The 26,488-nt window shown below is 44.9% G+C and overlaps 1 protein-coding gene across 3 annotated transcripts in view; it reads left to right on the plus strand.

Annotated features, from left to right (window-relative positions):
• ROCK1 (Rho associated coiled-coil containing protein kinase 1) overlaps positions 1-26,488 on the plus strand; it is a 287,747-nt gene that overhangs the window by 100,060 nt on the left and 161,199 nt on the right. For all 3 annotated transcript variants that reach the window (XR_012724294.1, XM_075314471.1, XM_075314473.1), the window contains exons 3-8: positions 9,152-9,252; positions 12,699-12,836; positions 14,358-14,533; positions 14,650-14,734; positions 17,394-17,538; positions 19,032-19,170. Coding sequence is in view for 2 of the 3 variants with exons in the window: in XM_075314471.1 (XP_075170586.1) it covers positions 9,152-9,252; positions 12,699-12,836; positions 14,358-14,533; positions 14,650-14,734; positions 17,394-17,538; positions 19,032-19,170 (784 nt within the window). In the remaining variant the exon portion in view is untranslated. The remainder of the gene's footprint in view (positions 1-9,151; positions 9,253-12,698; positions 12,837-14,357; positions 14,534-14,649; positions 14,735-17,393; positions 17,539-19,031; positions 19,171-26,488) is intronic.

The raw sequence follows: 26,488 nt of genomic DNA on the forward strand, positions 1-26,488 counted from the left end.
AAAACGCATCTATTTGAACTTTCGATTTTTGTTTTTTTCGAAATGGCATTTACATTTTTATTCTTATTTCCACTTTTATTTTTGTATTCTTTATTCTTATTTTTATCATTTGGATCATAATTTAGGGATTTTTCGAGGGCAGAATTGATAACTGATATGGGATATCCTCGTTCTAATAGACGTTTTTTCAAGTCTGATGCTTGATGCAGAAAGGTTTCAGAATTATTGTGTACTCTTTTTAGCCGCAAAAATTGTCCATATGGAAGGGCTCTCTTTGTATGGGAGGGGTGCGCACTATTAAAATGAAGCAGAGTATTCACTGCAGTTGGTTTTCTATATACTTGTCTGTCAATAATACCATCCGATATACTGAGTGTGACATCTAAAAAATCCAATTTTTGATCCCCAAAAGTATGTGTAAAATACATGTTGTAGGAATTATCATTATTTAGATATGACACAAAATTTTCAAAATCCTGCGCAGAACCGTCCCATACAAAGAAGCCATCATCCATATATCTGGCATATTTTTTTATATGTTTCAGATATGGATTTTTAGGACTGTAGATAAAGTCTTCCTCAAATGCTGCCAAAAAGAGATTTGCGAAAGTACATGCGGCGGGGGTACCCATCGCGGTACCCCCGCATTGCAAGTACCACTGATCGTCAAATTTAAATGCGTTATGATGCAAAATAAAGCTTAAGGCTTCTGTGATGAAGTCTACTAAGATTGGATTCTGATCGAAATTCAGCAAAACTCTCTTAATGGTCTGTACACCCTGATCCTGTGGGATACGGGTGTACAGACTCTCAATATCCAAAGCGGCAAGAGAGAAACCTTTCTGCCATTGAAAATTATCAAGCATTTTAATTAGATCTCCCGTATCTTTTAAGAATGAGGGGATGCGGGTCAGTAGTGGTTTAAGTAGCCATTCTAGGTAGTGAGATAAGGGCTCTGTCACTGAACCTATTCCTGCCACAATGGGGCGGCCAGGGGGGGAGACACTGTTCTTGTGAATCTTTGGCAGATAATACCAATGAGGTTTTTTCGGAAAAAGAGGGAGTAATTTTTCAGCAGTTTTTTTAGAAATAGTACCTAAACTTACATATTTATGTAAAAGGCTTCTAAGTTTTTTAACAAAAGACCCAGTGGGATCATTAGATAATTTCTGATATACTCTTATATCCTGAAGTTGCCTATTGGCTTCTTGCAAATAGGCTTCTTTTGTTAATAGAACAGTGGCGCCCCCCTTGTCCGCTCTGCGGATAATAATATCTTTTTGTGACTGCAGGATTTTTAGTGCCGCGGTTTCCCCCCGAGTGAGGTTCTGAGGAGGAGAGGGGTATTTTAGAGCTTGTATATCTTTTATTACCAGCTCCTGAAATAAGTCTATGCTGTTCCCAGGGGTTAGTGGGGGGCAAAAGGTAGATTTTATCCCTTTATTAAAAAATGAAGAACTAGATGTAGGATTTATTTGGGTACTTACAACACCTGAAGAACCGGGTTCAATGTGACTGGGGTCCGCTATACTTAAAAGAACAGACGCATCTTTTTCAATAGCAGTATATTCATTATTTGTACCAAAAAAGCCAAGTGGACCTATTTCACATTGTAAATCGGTTACTTCAGAAGTGGGCAAGCTTTTTTTGACTATAAAATTTTTTTAAATGCAGTTTTCTACAGCCCTTAAATAAATCAATATGAAAGTCAGTCAAATCAAATGATTCTGGTATACAATAGTTTAAGCCCTTTTCCAACACAGATAGCATATCAGGTGTTAAAACCAACGAAGTAAGATTATATACTTTACGCAAACAAGGCATGATGTTATTCGCTGAACAGGAAAGATTATTTTCTGTACTTATTACAGGGAATGTCTCTGACACTACAATCTCACGTTCAAGGCATGGAGATGTTAGTCCCTCCAGGAGACGCTCTTGCGCTTCCCTGGTGTCGGTTTTATTCCTGTGTCTCCTTCTGCCTCCTCTCCTTGTAGATCTTCTAAAGGGAGATTATCAGATGTAGAAGCTCGTGAGGTCGCAGGTGTTTTTAATTTCTTTGCGGGTGCCAAATCCTCAGCCCCGCTCGAGTCAGAGTCTGTAGTCCAGGCATTTTTCTTGGCGGTTTTAGGTGTATGTTTTTTCTGGTATCTCTGAAAAAACCTTCTGTTCCCAGGTGTAGAATACCTCTTCCAGGAAAAAATCTGGTTGTTTTCGTAGTCTAACTTATCTCTGATAAATTTTTCTTTTTTATTTTCTTTAATCAAAGTTTGGTATGGTAAAAGTTTTTTGTCTAATCTTGATAAGAAAGTGTTCCATGCTTCTTTTGAGATGCGACTTTCCATTTCTTGTCTCAATTTTAATAATTCATTAGTAATTTTTAGATGTTCCTCTTGGTTTTTTTTGAGTACAATGTCCAGAAAGCGCAATGAGCATTCTTGCTGTATATTGTCCCATTCTTTTTTAAAAGATAAATCATCTTGGTAAAAAGATATATTTTTTGAGATACGTAGACCTCTAGGGACTCGTCCACTTTCTTGATAAGATTTAAGTGACTGTACTGTCCAAAACAAGCTGGTTTCCTTTTCGGCCAGATTGAAGATTTTAAGCTCTAAATTCTTAGTGCCCATGATTTCTATGTTCACTTTATCATTACAGCTGGTAAAAAACGTGGCAGCGTCCTCCCTCCCTGCAAGTATACCATTTTCCATTGTATCCATAGATGTGTCTGCCATTTTTTAACAAAAGCCAAAAGGGGAGTAGGAGAAGCGTGCACTCACGGTATTAGAAGAAGTCCAGATTCCATAAAGCTGAGTGGAGGATACCGGGCACCGCCGATCCCTGTATGGCTGACAAAGCTGTGCTTTCAGGCAGGTGGAGACCTGGGTGCGTGTCCCAAAGCAAAGGCGATATAAGATCCACAATGAAGAGATGAAAGGTCGCACTCCAAAGGTTGAATAAAATATTTTTCTTTATATTCCACGATCACATCAGGGGTACAGGTAGTGAGGGAGGATGAGGGTGTGCCACGTCGGACGACGGCAGCCGTTTCGCAAGTAACCTTGCTTCTACGGGTCCAGTGCATGCAAAGGTGCTGCATCCACCCTTAAATAACAGGTGAATTGAGTGCAGCATCCTTGCGTGAATGAAGTGCAAATTAAAAACATATACCAGCTGCACATATATCAAATTCACATAGAAACTTATTACATATCAATTCCAAAATGGATTATAAATAATCGTAACATACATGGGTATAGTTAGAGTAAAAAATTAGATATAGTGTTCATTATAGTTTAACCAAAGACATCTCAGAAAACACTATAAAAAACAGGCTTATAGGAAAAAAAAAAAAAAAAAAAAAAAAAAACAGCATTATAGGAACACTGACAAATCATTTTTGTCGTTCAGGCCATTTACTCTAACTATACCCATGTATGTTACGATTATTTATAATCCATTTTGGAATTGATATGTAATAAGTTTCTATGTGAATTTGATATATGTGCAGCTGGTATATGTTTTTAATTTGCACTTCATTCACGCAAGGATGCTGCACTCAATTCACCTGTTATTTAAGGGTGGATGCAGCACCTTTGCATGCACTGGACCCGTAGAAGCAAGGTTACTTGCGAAACGGCTGCCGTCGTCCGACGTGGCACACCCTCATCCTCCCTCACTACCTGTACCCCTGATGTGATCGTGGAATATAAAGAAAAATATTTTATTCAACCTTTGGAGTGCGACCTTTCATCTCTTCATTGTGGATCTTATATCGCCTTTGCTTTGGGACACGCACCCAGGTCTCCACCTGCCTGAAAGCACAGCTTTGTCAGCCATACAGGGATCGGCGGTGCCCGGTATCCATCTATAGGATAATATATTGCCTTGAGTGATGTATTGGGTATTATTTACATATATCGGCCCATTTAACTAGATTGGGATCCCCGCCAGCTTTTGAGAGTACTGTAGTCTAAGGCTATGTGCGCACATTGCGTATTTGCATGCAGTTACGCTGCGATCTGCACCCTGCATCCTGCATCCTGCGTCCCCTGCACAATCTATGGAGATTGTGCAGGAGCCGTGCGCACGTGACGTATTAGAGCGCAGCGCTTCGGCTGCTGCCCGAAGCGCGCGTTCTAAGAAGTGACATGTCACTTCTTTCCTGCGCTCTACCTGCAGCCCCCGCTCTGTCTATGGGAGGGGCTGCAGTCAGAGCGCATGAAATTGGCTTTTTTTTTTTTCATTACGGACTCTTTCTGCAGTGATTTGAAGCGCACGTGTGCTGTTCAAATCGCTGCAGAAAATTCTGCAGGGACAGTACGCAATGTGCGCACATAGCCTAAGAGAAGGAACATTTTTCTTTTCTCTTTTTTAATTATTTATACTTAATAAAGGTTAAAATTTGATGATGCTTGATTGAATTAATACCCATCTGACAGCAGCATGATATAGGTACAGACACACTGATTCCAGCGATGTGTCACTTACCGGGCTGCTTGCTGCTTATAATCACGGTTTTCTCTGCTGCAGATCTATCAGTGATCCGCACGTTGAGCTTTATCACCCACCCACACAAATGATTGGCCACTTTTGTATAGTGTACACAGCCGTTTTTTCCCCCCACCCAGAAAATCCACCTAATAGGCAATTTACTAGTTATATTTTCCTTTTTTTTTTTTTTTTTTTTTTTGTGCGTTGACTTGTAGGAAGGTCTCCATGAGGTATCGCTTCACGTCCGCAGCCTTGTGAGTTTTACACGTTCTTATCATAGCATTTCTGTATGCAAGGTGTCGATTCGTATTGAATTGATGATGCCCTACAATTTTTTTTAATTCACTTTTTTTTTCTTGATCTCGTTCCGTTTTCAAGATAAAAATGCTAACTCCGTTGTTTTCCTCCAGGTGGCCCTATAGGTGGTTTCATTACGTAGCGCATGGCTACTTTACTATACCTAGACACCACTTCTATGCCTATAGCTGCCGCCGTTCTCAAGTTAATGGCGGTGGACAGGATATGGGTGGACACACTGTGTAAAAGGCATGATAATCATAATCTTAAATGCAGGTCTGGAGTCTCTTTCTAAGCAAAGTTACGGCTTCCAAATAATGCCGGTGTCCTAGGTGGTGAAAATCACGCTGTAATCTCACTACGCCCGGCTTCATTCCAGTCATCTGAACCAGGCGCCGCACTGTGATCTGTCACAGATTCTCTGCTTTCCCCTATTACTGTGACTTCATGTGATGGATAATTACGAGCCGTAGAGACGGCCTGGTCTTGTCTTAGATACAGAATTCTCACTTGATAGGTTTATGGGTATTTATTTATTGTATTATAGATTTATGTTTGTATATTGTATTATGAGTATGGCAGTTACTTCTCCTGTGAGTGCTACTCCCAGTGATTGGCTGCAGTGGTAACATGTCTGGGGTCCAGAGACTATCATACGATCAGTGACTTTACTTATTCTTGAACCTTCAAAACAGCTTACAATGTAAAATAAACGGATGAACCCCTTTTGAGACTTCTCTATATTTTTGGCTGCAGTGACAAGTTTGTTATTTCTGACATTTTGTCAGTCTAATTCCCATTTGTCCTTCCATCACTGGCGTCTTAATTAGGCTGCTTTCACACATCCGGTTCGTGCTGAGCGGCCCAAAAACCTATGCAACGGATGCGGCGAAAAAAAACGAATCCGTTGCATAAGTTTTTCCATGCGGCCCGTCCGGTTTTTGATGGATTCGGCTTAATACTGAGCATGCGCAGTGCAAAAAAACCCGCAGCCGGCGTCCATAGGCTTGCATTGTTAATCGCGCCGGGTCCGGCGCTATGCGTTTTTTTTCGCCGCACAAAAAAAGTGCCAGGCAATGTTCCGGCCGCCGCATGGACTAAATATGCCACATCCGGCAAATACCGGACGCAACGCAAGGCCATGCAGCACAATACGGCGCTAATGCAAGTCTATGCGGGAAAAAACGCAATCAGCGGCAAAAGAAAACTGTTGTGTTTTTTCTGCAGAGCGCCGTATTGTGGCGCACGGCAAAAACCGGATGTGTGAAAGCAGCCTTAAGGGGGCTTTACACGCTACAATATCGCTAATGCGAAGTCGTTGGGGTCACGGAATTTGTGACGCACATCCGGCCGCATTAGCAATGTCTCTGCGTGTGACACCTATGAGCGATTTTGCATCGTCGCAAAATCGCTCATCGGTGACATGGGGGTCCATTCTCAAATATCATTACTGCAGCAGTAACGAAGTTGTTCCTCGTTCCTGCGACAGCACACATCGCTCCGTGTGACACCGCAGGAACGAGGAAGCTCTCCTTACCTGCCTTTCGGCCACAATGCGGAAGGAAGGAGGTGGGCGGGATGTTACGTCCCGCTCATCTTCGCCCCTCCGCTTCTATTGGGCGGTGGTTCAGTGACGCTGCTGTGACGTCGCTGTGGCGCTGAACCAACCACCCCCTTAGGCCATGTGCGCACTAGAAAAGTGATTTTTCTCAAGAAAATTTCTTGAGAAACTTCTGGGAGTTGAAGATTACCGCACCTGCGGTAAAAAAACGCACCAAATCCGCGGGAAAAACGCATGCGTTTTTGCCGCGGTTTTTCCGCAGGTTGGTCCCTGCGGTTTTTTTATGCTGTAACTACTGCAATAAATAATATAGATAATAGATAGATAATCAATAGACAGATAATGGATAGAGGGAAAGATGGATGGATAGATAGATAGATAGATAGATAGATGAGAAAGACCTATATAATGTCCCACCCCCCTGCATTTTCTAAGCTGGCACCCTTTAGTGACTTTCATATGGCACTAAAGGGTGCCTAGCCTTGTATTTAGCCAAAAAATAAATAATTTAAAAAAAAAAAAAATGACGTGAGGTCCCCCCATCTTTTGTAGCCAGCTAGGGTAAAGCAGACGGCTGCAGCCTGCAGACCACAGCTGGCAGCTTCACCTTGGCTGGTAATCCAAAACAGAGGACACCCCACGCTGTTATTTTACATTAAATAAATAATTTAAAACAAAAAACGTGAGGTCCCCCCCAAATTGGATGACCAGCCAAGGTAAAGCGGACAGCTGGGGTCTGATATTCTCAGACTAGGGAGGTCCACCGTTATTGGACACTCCCCAGCCTAAAAATAGCAGGCCGCAGCCGCCCCAGAAGTGGCGCATCCATTAGACATGCCAATCTTGGCGCTTCGCCCCAACTCATCCTGTTGCCCTGGTGCGTTGGCAAACGAGGTAATATATGGGGTTGATGCCAGATGTGTAATGTCACCTGGCATCAAGCCCTGGGGTTCGTGATGTCACGCGTCTATCAGATACCCGACATCACCAACCCAGTCAGTAATAAATAAAAAATAGACAACAAAAAGTTTTATTTGAAAAAACACTCCCCACATTCCCTCTTTCACCAATTTATTGAAAAGAACAATCAATTCAACGTCTGGCGTAATCCAATAAGAGGGTGGGGGGGTCCCACGGCGATCCATACCATAGTCACTGTCCCATTCAATGAAGAACAGAATGTTCCCCATTGGCTGGGAGATTAATGCAGTGACCTGAGCTAACATCAATAGCCCAGGTCACTGCAGGGGATGACGAGCTCTGCTGTCAGGAGGATAGATGAGATAATTACCTGCTGTGATGATCTCCTGCAGTCCTGCCTTCAGCGCTGTCACTGACTTCTATGCCCGCCGCGTTGTCAGCAGTATCACGAGAGCCCGTGACATCACCGCTAGTGACAGTCTCGGGCCGCTCGCGAGACGGGCATAGACAGCAGTGACCGCGGTGACGTCAGGAGGCAGGAGATTGTCACAGCAGGTAATGATCTCATCTCTCCTCCTGACAGCAGCGCTCGTCATCCCCGCGGCTGCACGCCTTCTATGTGTCAGTGTCTGCCTGCGTTGCAGGGTGACAAGCTGCTGACACTGCGGGCAGACACTGACACTGCTGTGCAGGCAGCCACGGGGCTGGAGCGGGACACAGACTGCACGGGCACCTGGAGGTCACACGGAAGTGCTTCTGTGCGGCGTCCAGGGAGTGTGACGTCTGTGTTTACTCTGCTCCGCTTCCTCTTCTGTGATTATGACTTCACTTCCTGCAAAACCGCAGGCAGCGATGAGCATTACCGCAGGTAAATCGCGGCTATACCGGGGGTATACCGCACATCATTTGCTACCTGCGGTATACCCCCGGAATTTCGCGATTACATTACAGTGAATGGAGTGAAATACCACAGGTACCTGCGGAAAAGAAGTGACATGCTCATTTTCTAAAGAAATTTTCTCAAGAAAATCTTCACAAAGAATTTTCTTGAGAAAAAAACGCACTGTGCGCACAGGTATTTTTTTTTTTCCCATAGGATTTGCTGGGAAATGTCTGCAGAAAGATTTCAAACATTTCTCAAGAAATTTCTGCAGCAAAACCGCAGGTAAAACGGCCTAGTGCGCACATAGCCTAAGAAAGGAGGCGGTTCGCCGGTCACAGCGACACCGCCGGGCAGTTAAGTACGTGTGACAGATCTGGGCGATGTTGTGTGGCACGGGCAGCGATTTGCCCGTGTCGCACAACAGATGGGGGCCGGTACCCACACTAGCGATATCGGGACCGATATCGCAGCGTGTAAAGCGGCCTTTACAGGAACAACTCCGTTTTAATCTGTCCCTTTTGCAAACTCTTGAAGGGATCCTTGGTTTGTTTTTTTGCCAGACTGAGATGATTGAGCAAGTCTTTACAAATCAAATAAGTCACATACTTGTGAAAGAGGGGGAAAAATAAGCTAAAGCCCCTGAATGTGAATACTGCCTTGTGTTTACAGCGCTCTGGTGGCCGATCATTCGCTTTCTAAACGCTTTCCATACAATCTCATGCCAGTGTTGACCCTCGTGAATTAAAAATAGCCCTTTTCAGCCGTGACCAAATTTGGAGCTAAAATATCTGCCCCCTGGGATCTGTGAATGCGCTCTAGATCCGGGAGCGATGGCTTTATACAAATAATTGCATGTTTTACATTAAAGCTCAGGATTTAATCATAAAGAGAGAGATGTTGCCAGCGCTGTCATCTTTCTGGTAAATTGCATATATATAGTATTTGCAGTGACTGAGCCTTGTTCTGTTTTTTTCTTTTCCCCCTTTTGATTCTAGATAAAGACACAATAAGTAAAATTCGTGACTTGCGCATGAAAGCTGAAGATTATGAAGTAGTCAAGGTCATTGGACGAGGAGCGTTTGGTGAAGTCCAACTGGTAAGTTGTGTTTGCCTTGAATAGAGAACAGTCGTTCTGCGTTCAGCTACGTGATATAAGTAGTGATGTTACCCTTTTACTACAGTACATCTATCACAAACATCAGTCCTCTACAGTTGAAACCAGAAGTTTATATACACTATCTATAAAGACACATCTGCAGGTTTTTTTGCCTGTAGGCAAAAAAACGCAAACCGAATATGACCGGATCCTGTGGATTGAATGTGCAAGGCATGCAACCACAATTGTGATTTTACTGGATCCTTTTACGTCTACTTGCAATGGATGCAGCGGGACACAGAATTTAATTGGCCGGCACTGGAGTCAGCTGATCGGGAGTCAGCTGAATTCCTGCTCTCACAGGCCGCACACGCTACGGCGATGGATGTAGGTTCACAGCAGTCACTGGCTGCTGCAGATCATGTGTGACCATGTGCAGGCTGTGTGGTCAGGAGTTCAGCTGCGTTTAGATCAGCTGACTCCAGTGCCGGCCAATTACTTGTTCTGTGTCTCCCTGCATCCATCGAAACGTGTGCGGGCTGGAGTTCAACTGAGTTCAGATCAGCGGACTCCAGTGCCGGCCGAACTCAGCTGACCTTACAGCCCACACATGCTGCGATGGATGCAGGGAGACACATAACAAGTAATTGGCCGACACTGAACACTTTTTTTATTGACTTTAAAAAAAACAAACAAAAAAAAACCCCAAATACATAACACTAACCCTAGGGTTGCCAAGGGTAACCCAATCAGCTACTGGCTGCTAACCCCACTGCTTTGTGTTACCATCACTGGCAATGGAAAATCCAGGGAAGACCTTTTTTTTTGCCCAAAAACTAAGAGAAAAAAAAAAATAAGACGTGGCCTTTTTTTTTTTTTTTGCTATGCTAGCCAGGTACAGCAGATGGGTACGGGCTGCCCCCAACCCTTAGATGCCTATGTGTACCCGGCTGGGAAGCAAAAATATAGGGAAGCCCTTTTTTTAATTGTTTTATGAAAAAATGAGAAAAAAAAAAAACTACTAGGGATTTGCCCAATTTTTGTGTCCAGCGAATTGTAGTCCACAGCCAGAAAATGGCGCATTCATAGAAGAGCCATTTTCTGGCTCTGTATCCAACTCTTTCAGCGGCCCTGGTACTGGGCACTGGGTAATGAGGGATTAATACCAGCTTTGTTTTACCAGCTGGTATAAAGCCCGAGATTCTTAATGTCAGGCCAAGTTTGACCCGGCTATTAAGAATCTCCAATAAAGGGTTAAAAAAGACACCACACAGAGCAAAAAGACTATAATAGAAATAAATACACAGACACACTTAGGTACTCTATCTGTATTTCTCCCTCTCACCCCTCCACGATCCTGGTCTTCTGTCTGAGAGAGAGAGATTTCTGTACTGACCATGCCAGGCTGCTTTCTGGGCATGCTCAGTACAGAAAACAGGATCCTGTCTATCAGGATCCGGCGACTACCGGTACAGTAGGATCCGGCGCCCATTGAAGTACATTGCAGCTACCGCCGCACTCTTAACGGATCCATTGACATGCAGTATTTTGCCTGAAGACAAAAACGCTGCAAGTAGTTTTTCACAAAATAGATGGCATCATAATGAAAGAAGATTATATGGCAATACTGAAGCAACATCTCAAGACATCAGCAAGGAACTGAAAGCTTGGATGGAAATTGGTCTTCCAAATAGACAATGATCAGAAGTATATTGCCAAACCAGTTACACAGTGGCTTAAGGATAACAAATTCATTGTTTTGGAGTGGCCATCATAAAGCCCTGATCTCAATCCAATTAAAATTTATGAGCAAAGCTGAAACGGCCAGTGCGAGCAAGGTGACCTACAAACATGGCTTAGTTACACCAGTTCTGTCAGGAGAAATGGGGCCCAAATTCCTACCAACTATTGTGAGAAGGTTGTGGAAATATATCTAAAACATTTGACCCATGTCATACAGTTTAAGGGCAATGGTATCAAATACTAATGAAATGTATGCAAACTTTTGACTTTGCAGAAAGTAATTAAAATGCCTTAAAACATTTTGTCTCATTAATTCTGCCATTTGGCAAATATAAATAATTTTGGTTCTTAATTGACCTAAAACGGGAAAGGGTTTTTTTAATTTCATGTCAGATGGTGAGAAAAACCTGCAGATATGACACTTTTACACTTTATAGAGTGTGTATGGAAGCTTCTGGTTTCAACTGTATGAGGGAGTCGGTGGTTTGGCTTACCGACTCCACAGCCCTGTTTTGTTATGGATAGTGGATGCCCGTTCTGTTAGTAGACAAGATTTTACATTTTTACGTCTGATTTAAAGTTGATCTGTTTCACCTGTACCTACTGTCAGTTCACACTTCTAGACCTGATGAAGCTGGTGTATTTACTTTGAAATATCCATGTTAGAATGGCTATTATTATATTAATGATATTAGATAATAGAGGAACTCTGATATTAAAGGGCCTCTGTCGACACAGAATGGCTGTTCACACCAGGTACAGGCGCTCAGTGCATCTTGGCGGGGCTAATTATTTATTTCCATACACCATCTCACCTCCTTGTTTTCCCTCTATCCCCCCCGCCACAGTCTTCTTTGGTTGATAGTTCTGGCTTCCTAGGCTATGTGCCCACGGGAGCTAGCTTCTGCGGATTTTGCCACGGAAAACCTGCGGATTTATCTGGATTTTCCAGATAAATCCACAGGTTTTAGCAAGTACAGACACTCCCCATGTTATCCTATGGGACATGGAGAGTGTCTGTGTCCACGCTGCTGTATGTGCGGCTGCGGAATATGCTGTGGATTTCCCGCAGCCGCACATAACTGCATGTCAATTATTCCTGCGGAATTACCCCCTCTCTGCTATGGAGATAGAGGCCGGGACGTCCGCAGGTAAATCGCATGGAAGTCCGCAGGTTTTCTGCAGCTATTCCGGCGGGCAGCTGCGGTAAACCTGCGGCCGTATCTGCGGATATATCCTGTGCTTGGTTTGAAGAGTCATTCTGTACGGACAGTGGCCCTTTAAAGCAGATCTGTCACTAGATTTCACACTACAAACTGCACACATTATCAAATCCATCTCTTAGAGCTGATGACGCTGGTGTATTGACTTTTAAAATCCATGTCAGTGTGATTGTGTATTCCAGTTTGCACGCTTCCCCGTGTAATATTAAATCAAGCTTTTCACAAGTCCTGCTGTAACTGTACTCCTAAAATCCTCATTTTCATATTGGAATAACACACCCCATTTTGATATTGATTCTCAAAGTAAGTACACCAGCCTTTTCTGATCCAAGTTGTACTTTCTATGGTGAAATCTGGGGACATTTCTGTTTAAAAAAAAAAAAAAAAATAAATAAAAATTCTGTGCGTTTACACAAGCTGCCTTACATTGGTATATAGTGATATTATAAAGATAACTGGGATTTATATATTGTTGTATAGGTAAGGCACAAGTCTTCCAGGAAGGTATACGCCATGAAGCTTTTAAGCAAGCTGGAAATGATTAAGAGGTCGGATTCTGCCTTCTTCTGGGAAGAAAGAGATATTATGGCGTTTGCCAACAGTCCTTGGGTTGTGCAGGTATGTCAGGGAAATGATCGCTTTTCTATTTAGACTCTTATTGCACCAAATCTTTCCCACTGGTTTTATGTAATGTTTGCAAGGAATAATGACATTAAAGTGTGTGTGTGTGTGTGTGTGTGTGTGTGTGTCATATATCCCTGTGCACAGCTCTTCGCTTTCGTGTTGCCTTTTGTAGCACCCATCTTTTGCATGACCCATTACAGGTGCCTCTGTCGCGTTGCTTTTTGCAATACACCCCCCATGCATTACCCCCCTGTTGTGTTGCCCTTTGCTGTGACCCCCCCCCCCCCACTTTGTGTTGTACTTTTCATAGCCCCCCTCCCTTTTTCTTTTACCCTTTGCTGTGCCCCCCCTCCCCCCACTTTGCGTTGTACTTTGCATAGCCCCCCTCCCTTTTGTTACCCTTTGCAGCGCAGCCCTATATGCAGCACCCAACCCGGTTACGTTGCTCTTTGCCCCCTCCCTCATTGTCCTTTGCAGATCCCTCCTCCCAGCCATGTTGCCCTTTTCAGCACACACTCCCCTTGCGTGTTGCCCCTTTACAGCCTCACCAGATCATATTGCCCTTTGCAGCCCCTCCCCACCCCCTCCCAGTCGCATTGCCCACTTCGCACTGAGCTAAGGGTACTTTCACACTTGCGTTTATTTCCTTCCGTTACAATCCGCCCTTTTGGAAAACAGCGGAATCCGTTAACGGATTCCGCTGTTTCCCATAGACTTGTATGGGTGACGGATTGTACCAAAAGGACCTGCGTTGCTTCCGCCCAGCGGGAGGAACGCAGCATGTAACGTTATTTTGAGCAGCAGAATCCTCTGGATTTCACTGCGCATGCTCTTCTTTTTTTTTTTTAAATCAAACTTTATTTTGGCTCGCGGTGGCCGAACGTTCAGCTGAGCGCCCGGCCGTCGGCAAGCGACAGCGCTCAGCTGAGCGACCGGCCGCCAGCATGCCCAGCCGCCGGCAAGTCACAGAGCTCAGCTGAGCGCTCGCCGGCATGCCCGGGCGCCGGCAAGTGACAGCGCTCAGCTGATCACCCGGCGGTCGGCTGCATGGAGCGATCAGCTGATCACCCGGCGGCCGGCAAGTGACAGCGCTCAGCTGATCACCGGCGGTCGGCTGCAAGGAGCGATCAGCTGATCACCCGGCGGCCGGCTACTGGGAGCGATCAGCTGATCGTTCACAATAGTCTGCCGCTGGTAAAACTGTAAAAAAAATAAAAAAATCAAAATGAATTGCGTTGTTTTGCAGCATCCGTTGCATCCGTTGTGCCACTATATGCAACACATCCGTTGCATCCGTTACACAACGCAATGCAACGGATACCGTTCAACGCAAGTGTGAAACTAGCCTTACCAGTTAAATGCAATAGTTATTGGGGAAGGCTCCTTGTTTTATTCCCTGAGGCACACGCCAGCATGTCTAAAGTGGCCGCCTGGCACAGAGGGAGGCCTTCACCCTACATACTGTGCTTCCTATGAAGCCTTTAGTAAGAAGAGATTCTGTATTTTGCTCCTCAGCTATTCTACGCTTTTCAAGACGATCGGTATCTGTATATGGTGATGGAGTACATGCCGGGAGGAGACCTGGTAAATTTAATGAGCAACTACGATGTACCTGAGAAATGGGCACGTTTCTATACGGCTGAGGTGGTCTTAGCCTTAGATGCCATCCATTCTATGGGCTTCATTCATAGGTAAGCTCCTGAAAGCCCCTCGCAGTCACATCCTCTCTACTAAAATGACATGCTATAGCCATGTATAACAAGGAACGTGATGATTGTATTCTCTAATGATGGGCATTGCCTTGCAGGGACGTGAAGCCTGACAATATGCTGCTTGACAAGTCTGGGCATGTAAAACTTGCAGATTTTGGTACTTGTATGAAGATGAACTCAGTAAGTTGGCGGACTACATTCACATTTATTGGATTTTTAACCTCTTCACGACACGTGACGTACTGGATACGTCATGGATCTTGTGAGGTTAATCACTGCCGGCTGCCGCGGACAGTTGGATTTGAACAGCTGGCGTGTGGCTATAAAGCACGACTGGATCCGCTCTCCACTCGCGCCTGTTAACCCCTTGTGTCTCGCTATCAAAATGTAACAGCGAGATAAAACAGCTGGCCACGGTAGGCATTCACTTACCTAGCGCCATCAGAAGTCATGTGATGTGATCACATGGATCCGATGGTTGCCTTGGTAGCACAGGGTCATGTGATGACTCCTGTAGCTATCATGAGTCACTTCCTCTTACACCCGGCAGTCTGCCGTTTGTAATAGGAGAGCTGCTTTTCTGCAGATCTCAGCTGTGTAACTGTGATCTGGAGAAATGGAGGAGTGATCAGACTGCTGATCCTTATAGTCCCCTAGTGGGACTAGTAATATAAAAAAAAAAAAGTAAACATTAAGGTTTATTTTTTTAAAAAAAAGTTCAAATCACCCCCTATTCGCCCCATTGAAATTTAAAGGGTTAAAAATATACACACATTTGGTATCACCGCGCTCAGAAATGCTCGATCTTTCATAATATAAAATCAGTTAACCTGATCGGTCAACGGCGTAGCAGCAGAAAAAGTCCCAAATGCCCAAATTACTTTTTTTGGTCACTGCGTATTTTGTGCAAGATGAGATAACCAGGTGATCAAAACGTAGCATTTGTGCAAAAATGGTACCGTTAAAAACGTCAGGTTAAGACGCAAAAAATAAGCCATCACTGAGCCCCAGGTCCTAAAAAATGAGAATGCTATGGATCATGGAATATGACGCAAAAAATGCGCCATTGTTTTGGACAAAATTGTGATTTATTTATTTTTTATTTTTTGTATACCTTAGATAAAAGTAAACCTATACATGTTTGGTGTCTATAAACTCGCACTGACCTCAGGCATCAACTGGCACATCAGTTTTACCATATAGTGAACACGGTGAATAAAATATCCCAAAAACAATCAGGCAGTTGCAGTTTTTTTTTTTTGCAATTTTTTTTCACATTTGCAACTTTTTTTCCCATTTTACAGTACAATACATGGTAAAACTCTTGGTTTCATTGAAAAGTACAACTCGTCCCATAAAAAATAAGGCCGCCTATGGCAAGATTAATGGAAAGATAAAAAAGTTACGGCTTTCAGAAGGGGAGCGAAAAAGGAAAAACGGAAAATCGCCCTGGGGTAAAAGGGTTAAAGCTCACTGACTTATATTCACAGCCATAGATCAGCCACAGCGATCCAGATAGCCCAAGTCCTAATGCGGTGATGTGTTCTCTTTCCCTAATGTGCAGGGTCCGTGGTTTTCGGTCTAAATGTCTGACAACCTATTTGGAGTCAGTAATGGTAGCCATGTTGGTTGTCACCCGTCATTTTCAGACTTCTCAGCTTGTCTTTGCTCGTCGTATTTTGTTAGACCCTTATATTTTTCTGTTCCTGTCTTTCTGCCCACATTTGGGGGGCACTGGTCGAGGCCGTATCGCTGGAAAAAGGAAATAACACAAAGTTGTTAATTTAACCAGAAATGAGCAAGAAAAGGCGAAGGAAAGCTGGAACAAATATATTATTTTATTTTAAGAACACTAAAAAAGTTACAATATAGTGAAAATAATCCCATCAATTTTTACGTTAATAAGTGCTGTAATATGAATGCGTCTACAGGATATATAATACCCTTCTGAATATTGGGGTTTTCAATGCTGGGACCCCCGACCATGAGAAGGGTGAGGATCTGGAGTGCCCTGTTTGAATGTGGCAATGGTCTTGCTTCATTGTCTATGGGACTGACCGTTACAGATACCTTTTGTACCTGGTTATCTCCGTCAGCCCCATGGTAATGAATGGAGGTGCTCATGTTGACCATTATCCCCTCCAGTCGGTGAGTGATCCCGATGTTTGGGACTGTTGGGTGGTCAGTTATCACCAATTCAGCTGTTCTAAGAAACTAACCAAAAAATGGAGCTGATCAGCAGTGAATAAACCTGTCACTTTGGGATCATGTAGAAAATCCCGTAGACAGTGTATGAAAGGTCATCCTGTACACTTTTATCATTCATTCCTGGGTTTCAGATTCTTAAAAATAAAATTATATTTAGGTACGTTAACAAAAAAACCCCTGACATACCTAAATTAGGGGAGGGGTGCGCTTAGATTCTGTGCAAACCTGTGTAGTCGGGGATGGAGCCTTTACTGTGTGGGGGAGGGGAGAAGCCTATATGTAGCGCAGATGCCAGGACTTAATGCTGGAGGGGATTCGGGGGTTGCTGCTTCCTCCATTGTTTACACACACATCCCTGATATACTGAATGTGTATAAACCGCTGCTGATCACCCGATAAACTAGCAAAATGCTCCATCATCAGGTGTATGGCACAAAATATGATACATGAACTGTTCTCGGCAGCACATCGGGCTTGGTAAACCATACCTATGCTGCCGAGAACAGTGGCAGCCTATGCTGATCATTCATGTTTAGCAGATTAGTGATAAGGGGAAGGATAGTGGGAGTTGTAATCTGATTTCTGATTATTGTGGACTGTGCTCAGTTGTCTTCTTTGATCTGCCATACAGGAGGGAATGGTACGATGTGACACTGCTGTAGGAACTCCTGACTACATTTCCCCCGAAGTATTAAAATCCCAGGGCGGAGATGGATACTATGGGCGAGAATGTGATTGGTGGTCTGTGGGAGTGTTCCTGTATGAAATGCTTGTAGGTAAGTCCCTTGGCAATGATGCCCATGATAATGATTGCAGCCTGGGTGTTGGGTCACTTGGTTCCGTCCTTTTACAGTGTGTAGCGTACACCATATCTTACACCGAGGACACACACACTTCCAGGCGGAATGAATTGTGCTGGATGACAATGATTGATGTCAGTAGGCGCTTACAGGTTAAGACACATGGGGCCTTTTGCCTTCCTTTGCCATTTAAACTGGATATGAAGTAAAAAAATAATCCAGGAAGATGTCAGTCCAGTCTGCAGTGCCCATTAGTGCCACTCCAAATTCACAGCCAGTTTCCTGAATCTCTGGAGGGGAATTTGCTGCCAACCCAGCATTTTTCGTGAAAATGCATCTACTCCGAGGAGAAGGGGCTCCTTGTGTTCAAACCCACAAAACGGGGTGATCATGTTCCTATAACAGCGGGATGGATACTTTTAGCTGTTAAAGCAGTTTGTCTATTCATATAGTTGGAAGATCCAAACAGTATATTTTTTTTTATAAGCATTTAAAGGGAACCTCTCCGCAGGTTTTTAGACCCCAAAGTAATGTCATCACAGTAAAGTACCTGTAATAATGATTACTTCCAAACCTTTGTAGTAGAAGTCCCTGTCTTCCCTGTCTTGTAATGATGGGCGAATGATAAAATATTTGGGGTCAGATTATTTGTACTGAACCTAGTGGTATCCCAGTATTCGTCATGAATAACAAATCTAATAAATGTCAATGGGGAACCTGAGCATTTTTGTTGAAATTTCCCAGAAAAATTCCCGGGTTCCCCATTAACTTGCATTAGGTTTGTTATCAGTGAGAAATACTGGAATAGTACTAGGTATTCAGTACGAATAATCCGAGCCCAAATATTTTGCTATTTGCCTCTCTATCATCTTGTAATTGATCCGTGAATTGTATGTCAATGAGCTGGCAGGTGCTTGGCCTGACCTTACAGCTCTTCAGCCTCTTTCTCTTCCTGGCGCCGACCCTGCCAGTGATTGACAGGTCGCTCTTCTCTGTGACCTGCTGCCCCAGCTGACATCTTGTGCAGGCTCTGTCATTCCCGAGCGCGGCGCATACACAGATGGATACACCTGCCTCCACAATGCCATCATGACGGTACTGCGCATGCGCCGCCTCTGGGAATGACTGCGCCTGCACGAGATGTTGGCTGGCGATGCAGGGAAGGAGGCCGGCACCAGATGGGGAATGAGGCTGTAAGTTCAGGCCAAGTCCCTGCACTTGTGAGCTCATTTGCATAAGAATTTGCTGATGTATTACAAGACCACGCAGACACGGACTTATTATATGAAGGTTTGGTTGTAATCAGTGTTACAGGTACTTTACTGGGATAATATTGCTGTGGGGGTCTGACCACGGCTGACGGGCTTCCTTTTAGATTCCATGTATTGTTTAGAATGCTACTGAGACGGTAACGTTGTGTGCTTGTGCTTGACATGCCTAACCGTATAATAAATGGTGTTTTTCTGTAGGAGACACTCCTTTCTACGCAGACTCGCTGGTCGGTACATATAGCAAGATCATGAATCACAAAAACTCGCTTACATTCCCGGAGGACAGTGACATTTCAAAAGAGGCGAAGAACTTGATATGTGCATTCCTCACTGACAGGTAATATCTTAATTAATATTTTGTGAATTTTCACGTGTCCGGACCTAGAATTTTCTGAAAAGAAAAGTAAAATTGACCACTTACTTTAGATGACTAAAATGACTCCTGCATATAGAGGAACGCTTGGCTCTTCCAAGTGCTCATTTGTTCTTTGTTAGTGTACGTTTCCCACTTCAGTGTTTGCAGCGTTTTGGATGAATCGTGTTTTCGCTGCGTCCAAAATACACAGTGTACAAGCACATTGGATGGATTTCTAGAAATCCTGTGCCCACTGTGCTTGTTTTTTCCGCAGCAAACACTGACCTGCGGTGGGTCTTTCCAGACCGTAGCATGTCACTTGTTTGCTGCGGATTCGCATGCATCCTCCGTAGGGAGAACACAAGGGAGAGACCGTAGCGCACTGAACCCTGATCGTGGGCACAAGCAGCTGTGGTCACCTGTGTTCTCCTGTGGAGGAGACTCGCGGCCCCCCAGGTCAGGACCCGCTGCATCCAGGACGCAGTATTGTGTGAATACTGCTCTTTTATCATCACAAAGTTCCATTGCAATCTATTCAAGGAATTTCCACTAGGGTTGTATAGTTTTCTGAGAACAAATTTCCCAAACTGCAATTTGTTGGACTAAACCCCTATCTAAAAAAACTTCTCCTTTCTTGGTTGAGGCCTCTTGTATATAGCTGGTTTACTGATCACAATGGTGGCCGTATGACTGAGTGTTTGAAGTCTGCATTAGGGCTATTGTGAGAAATGTATGTTCTTATCCTCTTCTATCTTCATTGGTAGGGGTCTGATCCTCGGCCCCACAGTCACATCTCATTTGTTGCTGTTCTGCACTTGTAGCAGTGGCCATGTTTTGTTGTTGTAGTTCAGGCCCATTCACTGGGGTTTGGAGAGGACTGATCACTGTCGTTTCTCCATGCTGGAGGTCTGCGCATCCATAGACAAGGCATTAGGTGACTCCAGTTAGAAAAATGCAATGGCCAGCATTTCCTGGGCATGTGCAAAACTGCAGCAAACTACCCTGCAGGAAATATCTGACCTTTCTGTGGCCGTCCTGATATTGTAAATCTTCTGGTGGCCTGGGGATGATCACATAGTGAGCGGTCCAGAGAGCCAGGAGCTTTATTGTGCTGTGTGGCACAGCATGGATGGATCAGATGTGTCTGTGCTTTCTGTAGTTTGGCTGTGCTTGTGGACCCCTGATAACTGAGCACGGCCTGGAATAAATCTGCAATTGTTGTAAAACCTTTAAATGCCGAATTCTAGGAAATGAGATGTGTGCGCTCTGCTCCCAGCCCTGTAATGGAAGCCTTAAAAGGCAGCCGGCAGCACGGCCTCATCAGCCAGATAAAATCATATAGATTCAATGCATCGGAAATCACCGCCGCCTTCTGTCATCTTTTATCTAAATAAAGCAGGTTGTGAGTATATGTGAGCGGTGAAAGAACGGCCGGGTGCCTTTGTAAGGAAATGTCTGCAGTCTGCGATTGTGTATGAAAATAGTGAAGGGTTATGTGATGGCATTTCATTGAAATAACCATTGCAGAGAGAAAAGACTGTAACTGAAGCATTGCTCTGCGCTTTCTACTTTTCTTGACCACTACATTTGGGGCTTATTAGGTTTCCATAATGCATACTAGTAGTAAGCGAGCCGCTGTGTCTGTCACACCCACTACAGGGAATTAAGTGAGCACTGCACCATGTTGCCTACAGGCAGTGGTTGCATCCCCAGGTGACGGCCCCCAAATGTGTGGGTCACAGAGGTGATACCCTCTTGTTTTGCCATAATTGCCTAAGTTAGGAATATACCTTTTTAACTTTTCCGTTGAAGTGAATGAGTGTAAAAGGTTTGTGACATGTCGACTGGTACAACCATACAGTATTTAAATGGTATGAAAAGTAAGAGAACAAGAGTCATAAAGTGCCAAAAAGTAGATATGTTTTTATTATAGTATTTTATGGGCAACTAGTGAAAAAAGGGGATTAAAAACATGGGGCAGCAATACAAATTGTTTTAGAATATGACCGATTTACATAAACACACCATGAGGGTAAAATGTCGGGGCAAATGCTCAAAGGCAATGTATAAAAAGTGCAATTGTATACAATAAATACATGTGGATAGGCCATCCCAAAACACCCTTCTTGAATCAAAAAATCAGGTCAAATAACATGTTGGTAAAAGATGGAACATTGTAAAGTTGCCAATGCATCTAAAGTGGCCAGTGCACAGTCCTGAATGTGTAAGAGAAGAGCTCCCCCATACCCCACCAACGTACGTTTCGCCTCTTTGGGGTAAAAATGCCCAAATCCGGCTTCCTCAGGGAGGGAGAAGGCAGCACTCCCCCATATAATGCCAGTGTCCGTCTAACAAATCATCCTAAAATGAGCCTCCTTAAATTGAATATAGTCCCCTATTGCTGGCACACGTCCCCTATTGCTGGCACACGTCCCCTATTGCTGGCACACGTCCCCTATTGCTGGCACACGTCCCCTATTGCTGGCACACGTCCCCTATTGCTGGCACACGTCCCCTATTGCTGGCACACGTCCCCTATTGCTGGCACACGTCCCCTATTGCTGGCACACGTCCCCTATTGCTGGCACACGTCCCCTATTGCTGGCACACGTCCCCTATTGCTGGCACACGTCCCCTATTGCTGGCACACGTCCCCTATTGCTGGCACACGTCCCCTATTGCTGGCACACGTCCCCTATTGCTGGCACACGTCCCCTATTGCTGGCACACGTCCCCTATTGCTGGCACACGTCCCCTATTGCTGGCACACGTCCCCTATTGCTGGCACACGTCCCCTATGGATGGCACACGTCCCCTATGGATGGCACACGTCCCCTATGGATGGCACACGTCCCCTATGGATGGCACACGTCCCCTATGGATGGCACACGTCCCCTATGGATGGCACACATCCTCCTGTGCTGCCCATGGCCCCCTATGGATGTCACACATCCCCCTGTGCTGCCCATGGCCCCCTATGGAAGGCAAACGTCCCCTTGTGTTTGATATGGCACCCATGCTGCTGCCCATAGTAAAATAAAAAACTCTTTAGTTACCTTCTTCAGCGCTGTCCTCCCGGTGTCCCCCATCCGTGCTGCTGAGCTCCTGCACTTCCTGATTATCGGTGCCGGTCATGTGATCAGCACAGCAAAGGGACATCATCTCTGCGTGCCTGATCGCAGCGGCAGCCGGGAGACCGGGGAGACACGCTGGAGAAAAGTAAAGAGTTTTTTATTTTACTATGGGCAGCAGCATGGGGGCCATATCGAACACAGGGGGGGGGCATGTGCCATCAAAGGGGGCGCAGGCACATATAGGCTATGTGCACACAGTGCGTTTTTCGCGGCGTTTTTGCGCGTTTTTCGGGTGCGTTTTTGGCCTCAAAACTGCAGGACTTTGCTTCCCCAGCAAAGTCTGAGTTTTCATTTTTGCTGTGCCCACACATCTGTTTTTTTTCAGCTGCGTTTTTGTGGTGCCACAAAAACGCAGCATGTCAATTATTCCCGCGTTTTTCACTGCGCTTTTCATCCATTGAGTTCAATGGGATGTTGAAAGACGCAATGAGAAACGCAAATAGCTGCGTTTTGGTGCGTTTCTAAGACCAAAAACGCAGCTATAAATGCAGGAGGTGGGTAGTAAAGTGACGTGTACAGGAAGAGGATTCCTTCTGTCAGTATATACAGAAGCGTGAATCCTCCCGGTACCGTCACCGTCGCTTCCATCTCCCGTCCTGTGCATGTATGCTGCCGTGCGGCGCCATGTACAGGCAGGAGGTGGAAGCGGCTGCAAAATCAAAAGTTAACAGTAAAAAAAAAAAAAAAAAAAAAGTTATACTCACCTGTCTGCAGACTCCCAGTGCCATGCCCGCTCCCATCTCCTCTCACGGTATCGCCGCTCCGGCTGTGTGCAGACGGCTGGGACAACTCCGATGGATGCAGGACCTGGCGATGGATCACCTGATGCAGTCACCTGACGCATCAGGTGATCGTAAGTATCGCGGTGACGCGGGCGCCCGGCCGGTATCAGCGGATGAGTCAGGAGACTTCATCCCCGATTACCGGCAGCTGCTGCAGCGATCGGACGGGTTCAGACTCCCGCCCCATCGCTGCAGGAGCTGCCAGTAATCAGCACATAAGTGAGTATTATTTTTTTTTTTGCACCGATGCATCAGCTGATTGTATACTCAGCTTTTATACAATCAGCTGATGTGTGATGGGATTCAGGCTCTTGAACCTGACACATCATCTGATCGCTTTGCCTTCCAGCAAACCGATCAGATGATATTGGATCCGGATTGGACGGCGCGGGACCCTGACCCAGGATTACTGCGGAGGGGGGTTTATTTCAATAAAGATGGAGTCACTAATTGTGTTGTGTTTTATTTCTAATAAAAATATTTTTCTGTGTGTTGTGTTTTTTTTTTTTATCTTTACTAGAAATTCATGGTGGCCATGTCTAATATTGGCATGACACCATGAATTTCGGCCTTAGGGCCAGCTGATAATATACAGCTAGCCCTAACTCCATTATTATTACCCAGCTAGCCACCCGGCTTCAGGGCAGCTGGAAGAGTTGGATACAGCGCCAGAAGATGGCGCTTCTATGAAAGCGCCATTTTCTGGGGTGGCTGCGGGACTGCAATTCACAGTGGGGGTGTCCAGAAAGCATGGGCACCCTGCACTGTGGATTCCAATCCCCAGCTGCCTAGTTGTACCCGGCTGGACTCAAAAATTGGGCGAAGCCCACGTCATTTTTTTTTTAAAATTATTTCATGAAATTCATGAAATAATTTAAAAAAAAAAAGGGCTTCTCTATATTTTTGGTTCCCAGCCGGGTACAAATAGGCAGCTGGGGGTTGGGGGCAGCCTGTACCTGCCTGCTGTACCCGGCTAGCATACAAAAATATGGCGAAGCCCACGTCATTTTTTTTGTTTGGGGGACAAAGAAATCCTGCATACAGTCCTGGAAGGAGGATGCTGAGCCTTGTAGTTCGACAGCTGCTGTCTGCTCTCCTGCATACACTATTGGATGGAGCATGCTGAGCCTTGTAGTTCTGCAGCTGCTGTCTGATCTCCTGCATACACTATTGGATGGAGGATGCTGAGCCTTGTAGTTCTGCAGCTGTCTGCTCTTCTGCATACACTAGTGGAGAATGAAGAACACATTGAAGAAGGAAATGACATCAGACCTTTTTTTTTTGTTCACTGATAAAAAACGCATAAAGACGCAGTGAGCAAAAATGCAGCAAAACGCAGCAAAAAAACGCACCAAATCGCGGCAAAACGCGTGCGTTTTTTGCCGCGTTTTTTCGACGCAGGTGCGTTTTTGTGCGTTTTTAGCGGCCAAAAACGCACAAAAACGCAGCGTCAAAAAGACGCACTGTGTGCACATAGCCATAATATGCGCCGCTCCCCCAGCCCATCACCGCCGCGGTGCGGTTTCAGCACCACGGTGATGGACAGCGGCAGTGCATATTATATGAGCGGGAGCAGGAGATCTCCCGCTGCAGCCTTCAACAGCCTCCAGCACCGCTCTAGAGCTGCCCCCACCTCCCCTGGGCCCCGCAGTATATAATCCGCATATTCGGATTGAAGACTTTTTGGGGGAACAAAAGTGCATCTTATAAAGCGAAAAATACGGTAATTTAATTTGGCTGGATCCATTTTTTTTTTTTTTTTTTATTATTTTTTTTTTTAACATTGACGTTTATAGAAAATGGATGTTATCTGATGACTACCGTATTTTTCGGATTATAAGATGCACTTTTCCTCCCAAAACTTTGGGAGGAAAATGAGGGGTGAGCCTTAAAATCCGAATGTAGCTTACTGGGGGGTTATGCAGAGGGGTTAAAGGATGCAGGGGTAATACTAATGCAGGGGTAATGCAGCCTTCAACAGCCTCCAGCACCGCTCTAGAGCTGCCCCCACCTCCCCTGGGCCCCGCAGTATATAATCCGCATATTCGGATTGAAGACTTTTTGGGGGAACAAAAGTGCATCTTATAAAGCGAAAAATACGGTAATTTAATTTGGCTGGATCCATTTTTTTTTTTTTTTTTTATTATTTTTTTTTTTAACATTGACGTTTATAGAAAATGGATGTTATCTGATGACTACCGTATTTTTCGGATTATAAGATGCACTTTTCCTCCCAAAACTTTGGGAGGAAAATGAGGGGTGAGCCTTAAAATCCGAATGTAGCTTACTGGGGGGTTATGCAGAGGGGTTAAAGGATGCAGGGGTAATACTATGTGGTGTACTGCTGGTCTGTGAAACGCTGTTCTGTGCATCGGGCAGCGTTGCTCTACCCTGTGTGGGGCCACTCTGCTCTGTGCACGGCTCCTCCATTCTGCTCGGCTGCTCCGTTCTGCTCGGTGCTCGCCTGTTCTGTTCTGCTTGGCGGGCGGCTGCTCTGTGCGGCGTGCGGTCATTCTGAAGATGTCAGCGGTCAGGGTTTCAAATTATGGCGCCTAGGGTCAGATGGAGCTCTCAGCTCAAGATCTCATCTGCGCACCCGCCGACTCCGACCGCCATTATTTCAAGCGCTCACCGTGAACATCTTTAGAATAGCTGGTGACTCACCACCCCTCGCACAGAGCAGAGCGGCGTTACTAGCCCCGCACAGAGCAGAGCGTCGTCACTGGCACTGCACAGACCACTCCTGCAGTGAGTATCTGGGCCCCCTCTATACTACTAGCAGTATTTCAGTACTCTAGTGACCCCCGCCCGCTCCGCTCCTGCCCCCTCTCCCTGGTAAGACACCGCCAGATTATAAAACAGACCCCATATTTTATTTTTTTTTTACCTTTTTTTTTCCCCTCCAAATTTAAGGTGCGTCTTATAATCCGGTGCGTCTTATGAAACGAAAAATACAGTATTTATTTTTTATTTGAAACTGAAAGAAAAACGGTTAGCTAGAAAGCAAATCTATCAACAGATCTGTTTTCCATAGACTCCAATGTTAAAAAAAAAAAAAAAAAAAATGGATCCAGCTAAATTGTTATTTTAGAAATGGGAAAAAAAAAGTCCAAGTTCGAATTTCTGGTACTGTTCTTATGATAAAGTTTGTTGAAAGGCTTTTTCATAACCAGTGCAGGTAAAGCAGACAGCTAGGGACTGGTATTATCAGGCTGGGAAGGTCCATAGTTATTTGGGCCTTCCCAGCCTAAAAACAGCAGCCCTCAGCCGCCCCAGAAGTGGCACATCCATTAGATGCCTGGCTTTTCCCAATTGTCCTGGTGCAGTGACAATCTGGGTAATACTTTTGGGGTTGATGTCAACTGTGAATTGACAGCTGGCATC

Source organism: Anomaloglossus baeobatrachus, chromosome 6 (assembly GCF_048569485.1).
Source record: "Anomaloglossus baeobatrachus isolate aAnoBae1 chromosome 6, aAnoBae1.hap1, whole genome shotgun sequence".
Classification (NCBI taxonomy): domain Eukaryota; kingdom Metazoa; phylum Chordata; class Amphibia; order Anura; family Aromobatidae; genus Anomaloglossus; species Anomaloglossus baeobatrachus.